An 11,353-nucleotide genomic window follows, 5' to 3' on the forward strand; every position below is an offset into this window, starting at 1 on the left:
GGTTCGCCATGCACAGAGGATAAAACTGTCATCTCGAAAGTTGGCCTACTATCTCCTCGAACGCGATAATAGCACCACAGTCACGATCTCTCTCTTTCTCTTTCTCTCTTTCTCTCTCTCTCTCTCTCTCTCTCTTTCTCTCTCTTTCTCTCTCTTTCTACTTTCCACCCTCACCTTCTTTTTGCTTTTATCTCGATCGGATTTCTTATCGGGCGTTCTAATCGCTTTAACGAGTAAAGCTAAAACAAATTTAAGCAAACTCACGATATATATATATATATAAGTGTGTGTGTGTGTGTGTATGTGTATTCCTAGGTTTATTTTCTCATTGTAAGAGAAATATTATCTGTCTAATAACGATCGAACATAAATACGCAATATAAATCTATCGATTCTATTTTAATTTCATTTTATTCAACTAAAAGCGGAAAACGTTAATCACTAATGACAACGCACCGAAACATTATTCTTAGGATATGGTAAAGAGCCAAGATCAATTTATCACAAGTACAGCAGCCTCTCCTTAGATCAGACACATGCATGCGGTATTACGAGGACCAATCGCGATTCGAGCCGCACGACGCAGACTTTTCATATATTGTATCATGTAGATAAAACACGAAGTTAGATCAACTTGAAATGATTTTCATAGTCGGACATAGTCGTTATTTTAAATTAGCATCTAGATATAGTTTATAAAAGTTTTAACGTTCGAAGAAGTAACCTTTGCTAACTCGTTTTTCCTTAGAACACATATCTATTATATTACACTTATATCTATTTATCTATTACATTATATAGCGATATATTATATGTAAATATTAAATATTATACGGTAACGAAATATCCAAGTTATTCAAGAACATTTGGGTAAAGATCAATAATCTCGTGACTTACGCATTGCGTCTACTCATAGACAGTGTCGTCTCGTAACACTTGTATGTAGTAGTATCTATTCTCGAAATCAATAGTATTAGCTAATGAATCTTTTAATAAACATATAAAGTTAATACGTTCTTAGATTGTTATCGATACTGAAAACTATTGAGTTATTTACTTTAATCATATATATATATATTATATTTTATGAATAATGATATAATCACTAGATCTTAGAAACGAGTTAATCTGTGAATATACGGTGTTCCGAATTCATGAAATTCCTTGGCTCCTTTCCTTCTTCCAATTTAATTTCAACGATCGAACTCTAATCATGTTTTACCGAGTGATTTATAACAAACCAACCTCGGGAATTTTACCTCTCTTACCTCGTCTCGTTGCGTCGTTATTTCTTTCTCTCTCTTTCTTTCTCTGTCTTTCTCCTTCTCTCTCTCTCTCTCTCTCTCTCTCTCTCCTTCTTCACCTGTTTTTCTCCTTCATTGCAATTGTGTAGAAGATCAGATGCAAATGCGTGCAGGTCGTGCCACGCTACACCTGCCGCGTATTCTGGACGAGCGCTACTATGTGCCTCTTCGTACGACCTTGACACGCTTGACTGAGAAGTACAGAAGAAGTCTCCGACCGTTGGGTACCAAATCGTAAGTTGGCACACGCAGAGCACTAGAAAGTAAAATACTTAAGAAGTATGTATGAGTAGATTTATAGAGAAAAAAAAAACAAAGAAAGAGAAAAACCTAAACGAACTCTCCTATCAATAAAAACTACGATATTATTATTCTTGTCCTCCTTGTTCTTCATTTTGTTTTAACGAGTATCAGATATACGCTTGACTCTTAGAAAATATTATATACCTTAGACGTATTTAAATTCGACGTTCGTTTAACTTTCGACGATGTAAATTTATTATAATGCGATCCTCACGTCGATGAGTTAGAAATATTCGCGGCTCATTAGGGTTCCTTGAGTCATTCGAAAGATTCCCGGGATATCTATCTACTTCGTATCGAGAAGAGACGATAGATTCTTTGGCTCGGTTCGAAATTTATGCAAGTAGCGTATCTGGGACGAGTGACCTGATTAGAGCGCATTATCTTGAATGTACTTATACGCCGGTGAACTCCAGTAGCACGGAAGTCACTCACGAGTTCTCAGAAAACGAATGTTTGAACATGCAAATTGAATTTCTTCCCCTCGAAAATTCACCAGCGAAAAGTTTTGACCGACCACGATGCAAAAACTTGATGATGTACCCTGGCATGGGTGGTACGCGTTTAGGGGTGTCACAATCGATCCTTTTGGCTCAACCGTCGAAGGAAAGCCACCGCATTGGCGAAGCGCTTGCAAACGATACGCGTAGGCGATGCTTAAACACCCTCCTATCCTTATCTTTTATTTTTTTTTTCTTAGTCCGTTCTTTTTATTACGAAAAAAAAAAAAAGAAAAAGAAAAGAAACATTTCACGAAACGACGTATTTAATAGATAAATTATAAAAGATAAAATACCACATGCAAGCTTCTACGTCGAAACGGAAACCGATAAATCAACGGACGAAGGACAAACGAGATTAATCACGTTCGGAATGCCAATCGTGATTGCCACTTAGCAGCGATGTAACATGGAATTCGATAAACTCTCGTCCCACCCTCTTACACGTCCATCGTCATTTTTCACGAAATCAATCGTATTACAGTCTTGTAATAGCTTCACGATGGAAATTACATTTACGACGTTACCGATCCTAATAACATTGAACGAAATAGAAACCTTTAACATCGATTATAAATTATCTTGAAAGTTTCCTATCGGTCGCACGATCATTAAGGGATAACATCGTGGCATCGCGAAGGAAAGCTTTGAGTGGCCATTCTGTAACGAATCGACGTCATTATCTTCATATGGCGCGTTAAAAGGATAAGTTAGTACTTCCTATATATATTACGGTATTTATATACACACACACGTACACGCACAGATACACATACGCATACATATATACATATATACATAGATTGCTACTCTTTTAGCCAATTTCCAATACCTACAAGGTTTCTTGAAAAGTACCCTCGAATCAAGAGCCATAAAGAAAGAAAAATAAAGAAATAAAACTTTTTGGCAGAAGAATATAAATACTGACGCGGATACTTCCTCCCCTATTTTCTACCCCAGAAGACGTCGACAATTGTCAGGTGTTTACATAGGGGTACACGCGCTAACATCTAAAGTATAGACGCGCGATGCTAGAGTTTTTGCGTGGGGTGACCGAAGTCGGTTGTTTATGATAGTGGTGGTCGCTTAACAAGCTATGTTAGAGAGGGTGGCTGGCGCGAGTGCGGGTGCGCGACTGCATGCGCCGCTGCAGCGACGCCGTAGTACCGGCGCCCGCCGTCCTTCTACGCCTCGGCGCCACAGTCTCTCTCTCCGCATGTCCGGAGCCGGCTGAATCCTCCGCTCCTTATCGCCGCAGGTCCACCTACCGTCTCGTTACGTGTACAAAATGGTAAGTCGATCGACGTTATTTTCAAAGTGAACAAGGAAAACAAGGAAAAGAAAGGACGTTTGAAAATGTTTGTCAATAATCGTATTTTCTTGAGAAATGTTCTTTTTCATCAATTTTCAATATTCCGAGAGCACCGGCGATGTTATGTTCTACTCGTATACTCTCTCTTTCTCAGTCACTCTCTCAGTTTAAATCGGACGAGTAAATATTAAGAATTTTTGATCGCCGCGCGCGGAAATTACGTGTGTGAGTACGTTTTGAAAACTCACGGCTAATTTTCGTTATTTCTTCCTCCTCCTCCTTCTCCTCCTTCTTCTCCTTCTCCTCCTACTACTACTGACTGCTGCTGCTCCTTCTACTACTCCTACTTCTTTCCCCATCCACTTATTTTCCGTACGACTTTGAAATAATCGGGTACGCTAGTTTGCCGCGATTTTTCTCAGCCAAATGGACGCCTTCGTGGACGGAAAATCTGGGTCAAGGAAAGAGCACCGTGTGACCACAGTACTACGCGCCTAAACGAACTCTCGAAGCAACGTGCTCTTCCGTTTGACACTTCACGCGTTGCGTCGTTAACGACCGGAAGAGTGAATAGAGAGGAAAACCGTCTGACGTGTGTTCAACGTCGACGCGGCTCTTTATTTGACCGCAAGATAGCAGCACCTCGCGGTTCTAATCCGTCGAGACGCTTTTTTTTTCTCTCTTTTTTTTTAAATATCAAAATTGTACGTGACTCCGTACGATTCTTTTCTCGAGTAATGCGGTTAACGTGCGAAAGTGTGTAATAAAAGAAGAATCCATTTTATAACGAGCTACGGATGGCAAGTTTCCAACATTAGATTCGTTCATTTTCGCGTGGATTTTCTATCTTTAATTTCTTTTTCTTCCTTTTTTTTTTTTTTTTTTTTTTTTTTTAATGAAAGGATAAAAGAAAAAAATATAGTACGACATTTTGAAAGTACTAAGTACTTAGAAAAATCGTAATGAAAATGTTTCCTTTGTAAAAAAGTAACTATTGTGAAATGATCGTAGTCACGAGAATCCCTGTATCGATCTGTTTTCCCTAACTCTCACATTCTAATTCGATTAGAAGAGTTCCACTATAATACATATATTTAGTATGTATAGTGCAAACCTTTAACGATGTTTCGTGACATTCCGCAATGATGAACTTCATCTTTCTACGTCATCTTATTTGAAAGATTATCGCAATAGTTTATTCGCATGTAACGCGAGCAGGTAACGGCGCAAGTATTCCCGTCGATTTCGAACGAAACCATTAACTTTCTAACACGAATTCAGAAAAGTTTCAAATCCCGGTAGGAACGTTCGAAAGAAAATTAAAATCGAACATTAAACTCTACAAAATTATTTGAAGTAACTACTTGCTACACTTTAAAAATGCGACGGCGTTGTTTTCCGCGCTGACTCATGTCCTTGTCCTTCCACCAAAAACGAAAGCGAGATCTATACTCAGGGTCGCATTCTTTTCTGCAGAGTCCTGCGCACGAAGGCAAACACACCCACGAAATTAAATGCAGTTTATCCGACGATTAAATCCGATAAATTCCGAAGTTAATTAAGTATCGTTACGGGGACGCGTTAATACGCTTGTATCATTAACGAATTAACATTACTGATAAAATTCTTGCTTTACGTTTAAACTTGACGCTACGAGAATAGATGTTGAAGAAAAGAAGAAAAAAGAAAATAAAAAATTTCTCGCAGGTGCTTGCGGATGCGACGCTGACGGATAATCATCACCGTCAGCGAGGATTCGCGACGAATGGCAATCCGGAAGGCATCACCGTTTGTAATCTGATAGATGGAGAGACTCTGACCTATAGTTTGGCCCTTATACGTGGTCGGACACCCTTGGCGTGTAATTATATCACCGTTCGGGCTCAAAAGAATGTGACATCGGAATGGCCAGTGGTTGGAGGCGAATTTCGCGCGTTAGTGGATCTCACGCGCGGATCCAACAAGCTGGAACTCGAGGCCGGCGGACACAAACGACGATTGACTCTTTTGCACGAACCAAGAACAACTAGATTACGAGTGACACCGGTATACGTTGTATGCGCGGGACACGATGGCTACTTTCAAGGTCCACGAAGAGAGGATAGATCACCGGAAAGCGCGGCAACAAGAATAGGTTTGGGTGCTAGACTCTTGCAAACTCTAACAGCAGAGAAATTGAGGGAAGCTGGGCACGGAAAGAAGACGTTTCAATTGGAACGCGATCTGGACGGTCCAGAGTGCTTGGTGATGCACAGTATGCTTCATGTGGACAGAGCACGAGCTATGTCGCAACGGGAATTATGGGAATTGATCGCACGCGAACTGATGACCGGTCCGTTAGCATCGAAGGACAGGAAATATTTAGCCTTCTTGTCTTGCACGAGGTATCGCGGTGCGCCGAGTCCCCGTACTCACGAAGATACCTTAGCGAGAACGCAAGGTCATGCTGCTTTGGGTGGCGGTGGTTTAGCTCTTTTCGGTTCAGCTTGCTTGCATACGTGGCCTACCTGCATGGCTCAAGTATTGCCCCGATTTTTAGACACCACCGTCGTTGACACCGAACAATTGATGGATGACAGCAATTATCGAGGTACTCATGGTGGCTGTCTAGCGACTACTCTTGGATCGGTTTTACACGAGCTTGGACACACGTTCGATCTCGGACACACCAGGGAGGGTATTATGGGACGTGGTTTCGATTACGTCGATAGGGTCTTCGTTGGAGCGGCTGGAATCGATTTCAATCGAAATCCCATCAGGAGAGACCCCCAACACACGACTGTTGCTCTCAGTAGACCTCTCAGCGTCACGGTTACCGTGCAAGAACCTGTATTGGCCAGTCCGCGGAGAGGCCGACTTTTATCCGAGACGTCCAGACCATCACCATCGGCGAACGCGAGACAACTTCCTGGCAGGTTATCCGCTCCGGCCAGTCCCGAACTCAATAGGTCCTTCTCCAAAACTTTGAACGCTGCTGAACTACCCTCCCAACCGGATAGAACTTTCTGGGGACCTTCTTGCGCCGCTTTGCTCGCTTATCATCGATGGTTTAACACCGAAGTCGACAATCATTCCAACAGACGTCACAACGATATAGAGTACGATGGTAAAAGGTATGATTCATGAAAATCGAAAAGTATCCATGTTTCTATTTAAACTTTGTATGATTTTCTTTACCTATTGATTTCGCAGGAACGTCGCACGTTCTCGATACGGTGTTAGAGTGATCGAACTCAGAGAAACTTCCGGTGGTATGGTCGTTGGTTCTCGTCAATTTCCTGGTAATCGGCCACCTTTAGAAGCATTGGTACCACCACCCCCACCTCACTGTCTGGCAGCTTTAACTCTAGTCGCTGAGGATTCCACGGGGAACATACTCAAACATGCGCTTCCAACTGCCTTCTGAAGGTCGTTGGAAATGTTACGACCGACCGAAACACCTTTCCTTGCCTTACAAGCCAAAGAGAATTAAAGAAAATTCTTGAACATACCCAGGATTCATTTTCAACCGCCGGTCGGTCCCGACAATGTGGTACCGCGACGAAAATGCTTCGTAGTTCAAGCAAGTTTTGTTCGCGGCTATTAGATACCTTGTTATTCTAATAATCTAATACGTACTTTACTCGAACACTTGTACTCTCGCTCGCTCTCTCTCTCTCTCTTTTAAATAACATAAGTTCTTTTTTATAGCACAAGAGTCTTCGATTCATGACAAACATAATATCGTACTGCCATCTCACTCGTTCATCATTTTCATCGCTTTCGAAGATATTCTCTCATCGTGTATTAAACGCGATACCTGAAAATATATTGTTCGTATATTAGAAGAGGTATCGGTTAATTGATATAAAAAAAGTGCTAAAATTGATGAATCTATATAATTATTTAGTTTCTAAAATTACACCGATACTCGAAAACAATGTGCTTCTATAGTTTAATATAAAGAAAAAAGAAAAAAAAAAAAAAAGAAAAATCAAAAAAAAAAAGTAATAAAATAAAGAAAAAAAATTACCTGTAACAAACTGGTCACGGATATTCTAATCGTATATTTATTAGAAACCGGGGATTTTATACCATCGAAATAAAATTCCATTTCTAGTCGACCAATAAGGAAGGCATAGATCTCGTTCACATACGATATATTTTATCTTCGTGTTTTTTTTAGTAAACAAAATATATAAGACACTTCAAAAAATCCGTTTCATTCGTTCATTTCGCCTAGAGTGTGTAAAAAAAAGAAAAGAAAAGTAATTATCATTTTTCTCACAATATACAATATCTCACAAACCTCATTCATAAAACGAAGAAATAAGTACGTATGCGTTAAAATGTAGTAACAACGTGTAATCTTTTAAATATTACGAAAAACACACAATAGTTGTATATTGTTACGTATATGTACAGTATTATTCCTTAAATTATTTTAATAATATAGATTATATATAACCGGATATGACAGATATACAGAGGACAATATCGTAACGCGGATTTCAACAGATTTAGAAAAGAAGCATACATTTGGTAAAAAAGATGAGAAAATACTTACGAAATACTTTAGACGAGAAACCCCATTTATCGATGAAGCATTAAGCTAGTCAGTAAGAATACAAAAGAAAAAAAAAAGAAAGAAAAGAAAAAAGAAAATTTTATTATTTAAACGCTTCAAAAATAATGTAAGAAAAATTATATTTAATTATATCTAGATATTAAGCATGTGCTTTGGAGAATACGTATTAAAAAAAGTATTATGTTCCTATATTATTAATTATGATATTTATTCCCTTTCATCCATGTTACTTCTATCGTTATATAGATTGTTTTTAATCAAACTAAGTAGAACAATTTAAGAAGAATCATTCCGGAAATCATAAAGCAACATTAACAATAAGTGACAGTCGCCTCAACAGCTTGTAGAGAGGATTTGAATTCATAAAACGAACATTCTGTTCATTCAAATTGATAGAATAGTAATGAGTTATCAAATGAAAGATTTGTTCATAAAGAGCGTCTATCAGAATTGAATTTAAAATTTAATAAAAAATTTTACTAAAGGAGATTTTTCAATCCTTTTACAAAAAGGAGATTACTAAAAAATGTTTTTTTTTTCTTTTTTTTTCTTTTTTTTTTTTTTTTTCTTTTTTATATTTTATATTGTACTATCATTGTAGGCACTACTCACTTCTCCTTTTCTTTTTACAATCTTATCGTCTTCTAGAAAGATTTGTAATAAGATTGATTTTATCACATTTATTCAGAAACTTATCATCTAAAACACTTTTTATTGTTGAATAGTACTATATAACGATAGATGTAAGCCTAGCAACTTGTGTGTTGATTATCGTGATAGTATTTGACGTTAATTTTAACCGTATCATGGCACTTCCATCGGAGGAAACAGTTCCAAAAGTATTGATAAATATAAGACATTTTCCAGACATTGTTGATGGCAAAATATCTACGGAAAATTTTTTACATGCTTCTCGTGATGTTGTAGTAATAATAGGTAAATAATTATCCGTTTAAAAGTTGATAAAATGACATTTCATAAATTAAATATAAGTATAGAAACGAATTTTTTTTTTGATGATCTTTAAACATTGTAGATTTAACATTTCAGAAAAATTTGGAAAATTATTCGCACCAGTTAAACATGATATGGATGGCAACATAGAGGTTAATAAAATATATATTACAATATGAACTCATTTGAATGATATAAATTTATAAAGAAATTTTATGTTGTAGAAATTAAACAATAAATATACTCTGGACAAAGAAAAACACAAAACTTTGCAAGATATGATTTTATTGGAAATAGAAGAAGGTAAAACTATAATTGCTACCGAATCTTTGATATGGTTAAGAAGGTATATATAGAAATATGTTTAGTTATTATAATTCAATAGCTTTTTTATGCTTTATAAATGTATAAATGTTTTAGAAGCTTGTATATGATTCTATTATTTTTTGAAAAAATAATTGAAGATCATAATGCTGGTAAAGCAACAGATGATCTAGTAGCATTTTTAAAGGAAGCGTATAAAATGTCTTTAGAACCATATCATGGTTGGATGATACAGCAGCTTTTTGGTGTAAGCATTGTATATATTTAGTTGCTTTGTTATTGTATATTATATATTTAAAAAAGAAGTAATTGATAATTATCGATCTTACGTTATCTCTTAATTATTTTAATAGTTGCTGTCACGTATGGTACCTCCTCGTAAACAGCTTTTACAAACAATTGCAGATACAAAAGATTTTCCAGAAGCAATAATTTTACGGGATATGGAAATATTTTCAAAAAATCTAAGATTAAATATTGAAAATCTACAAATATTTTATGAAATACATGAACTTGAGAAGTATCTCTAACTAAGACAATTATTTATATATAATCAACATGAAAATGTTTCAAGTGTTTATTTGTCTTGATCAAAATTGCCATATATATTTGATCACTCATATAACTTAAATTATTAATCTATATTGTTAATCTACAAGTAACATATCAATATGTATAAATATGTATAATACACTAGTACTAATACTTGCAATATAAAATTATCTTATAAAAAATTTTATTTAAATTGTGTCAAATGATAAAATAGATATAAATATTAATTGAACGGAATGTCACATTATTATTTTTAATTTAACCTATCTTCTATTCCATATAATTGAGCTATATAAAATCTTTTAGCATGATGATTGGCTGAATTCTTTAATGCTACAGTCCCTGAAATTATTTCTATACTAAGAAAAAATATCATTAAACTATTAACGATTTGTTCACTGAACTGAAGCATAGTTCTATTATCAAGAAGGAGAAATAATTCTAACGGAAATTGTATTAATGTGGATATAAGCCAAAAGCTTGCTAGTTCTGGAATCTAATATAACAAAATAATTATTACATATGTTATATTTCCTTTTTATTATCTATTCAAAATTATATTACCTTTTCAGCTAAATTACCATGGTATCCAAGGTATAATCTAGTACATTCTAATATCGAAATAAGTAAAAATATAGCAACTGTTATAAATTTATACACATCCGTTAATTGTAAATACTGTAATATAAAATGTAATCTGCATTAAAAATATATTTTTATTAACTTTCCAAATGTACTTACCTTGAAGTCCAAACTTATTATACTTATAAGAAACCAAATTGGCAAAAGCCACACGTTAAAGTATAAAGCCATTTGAAGCGGTAAACTAGACTGTATTTGATTACCTGCAAAATAAATATTACAGAAATGAATTACAATAGTTTTTAAATCAATTCAATTGTCAAGATCACGTAAATCATCTTTCCTAAAACCTAAATTTTATGATAATATTAATATATCGAAATAAATTATTGTAAAATTATTCCAAAATAACATAAAAAATATATATATATAAACATATATACCTATGTCATAAAATTCCTTTTTACGATCATGATATGCTAAGCCAGGAAATATATGATCTGAAGCATTTACTACCGATGATTTCCACATTTATTTATCCGGACTAAGACAAATTTGTCAAATTTAATAAAGATTTTTATCTGTAGATATCTATAGAAATTTTATAATAAAGATTTGTAATATTTATATTTTAATGTTAGTTCAAGTACAAATAAATTTGAATATGTACGACGCGAATCAAATTGTGAATATAGTAAATTGAGATCTGGACCACTTTGATCTTTTTGTTACTTCCGTTCTCTCATCGATTCTCCAATAGCGTTATGTCTATCAAATAATTGGTTGGTCAAAATTGATACAAAAAAGATAAATACTAATTCTCCATGTAGTATAAAAAAAAGTAAGACGAGATACCTCTGATAAAAACATAGCGAATATTAAATTTTTGTCCACAATTCAAAATAAAATTCCTTTCTGTTTTTTATTGGTTTCTATATCATACACGTTACCAATA

General features: G+C 35.3%; 3 protein-coding genes and 1 long non-coding RNA gene across 7 annotated transcripts; 2 read left to right on the top strand and 2 right to left on the bottom strand.

Moving 5' to 3' along the window:
* Positions 1-296: 296 nt before the first annotated feature.
* LOC122636418 lies at positions 297-3,989 on the bottom strand. The gene is made up of 2 exons (XR_006328941.1): positions 3,668-3,989; positions 297-1,560 (listed from the first exon to the last, which is right to left on the bottom strand). It is a non-coding gene; the product is annotated as an uncharacterized LOC122636418 (long non-coding RNA).
* Positions 3,281-8,175, top strand: LOC122636417 (putative zinc metalloproteinase YIL108W). Of its 2 annotated transcripts, none has more exons than XM_043827605.1 (3): positions 3,281-3,398; positions 5,127-6,532; positions 6,612-8,175. In XM_043827605.1, exons 1-3 carry the CDS (start codon positions 3,396-3,398, stop codon positions 6,823-6,825), a joined length of 1,623 nt encoding a protein of 540 aa, XP_043683540.1. In that variant the 5' UTR covers positions 3,281-3,395; the 3' UTR covers positions 6,826-8,175. The 2 variants fall into 2 exon arrangements, with proteins under 2 accessions (XP_043683540.1, XP_043683538.1); XM_043827603.1 differs by lacking the exon at positions 3,281-3,398 and adding an exon at positions 4,094-4,219.
* A 447-nt stretch (positions 8,176-8,622) lies between these two features.
* Positions 8,623-10,003, top strand: LOC122636500 (pleckstrin homology domain-containing family A member 8). Of its 3 annotated transcripts, none has more exons than XM_043827771.1 (5): positions 8,623-8,922; positions 9,037-9,092; positions 9,165-9,286; positions 9,364-9,511; positions 9,618-10,003. In XM_043827771.1, the coding sequence occupies exons 1-5, from the start codon at positions 8,793-8,795 to the stop codon at positions 9,792-9,794; spliced, it is 633 nt and encodes a 210-aa protein (XP_043683706.1). In that variant the 5' UTR covers positions 8,623-8,792; the 3' UTR covers positions 9,795-10,003. The 3 variants fall into 3 exon arrangements, with proteins under 3 accessions (XP_043683706.1, XP_043683707.1, XP_043683705.1); XM_043827772.1 differs by having other exon boundaries at positions 9,361-9,511; positions 9,670-9,787; XM_043827770.1 differs by having other exon boundaries at positions 8,630-8,922; positions 9,361-9,511.
* Positions 10,004-10,014: 11 nt separating this feature from the next.
* Positions 10,015-11,223, bottom strand: LOC122636501 (transmembrane protein 17B-like). The gene is made up of 5 exons (XM_043827773.1): positions 11,069-11,223; positions 10,842-10,989; positions 10,558-10,661; positions 10,381-10,494; positions 10,015-10,312 (listed from the first exon to the last, which is right to left on the bottom strand). The coding sequence occupies exons 2-5, from the start codon at positions 10,927-10,929 to the stop codon at positions 10,070-10,072; spliced, it is 549 nt and encodes a 182-aa protein (XP_043683708.1). The 5' UTR covers positions 10,930-10,989; positions 11,069-11,223; the 3' UTR covers positions 10,015-10,069.
* Positions 11,224-11,353: the final 130 nt, after the last annotated feature.

This window comes from Vespula pensylvanica, chromosome 22 (genome assembly GCF_014466175.1).
Source record: "Vespula pensylvanica isolate Volc-1 chromosome 22, ASM1446617v1, whole genome shotgun sequence".
Lineage (NCBI taxonomy): Eukaryota > Metazoa > Arthropoda > Insecta > Hymenoptera > Vespidae > Vespula > Vespula pensylvanica.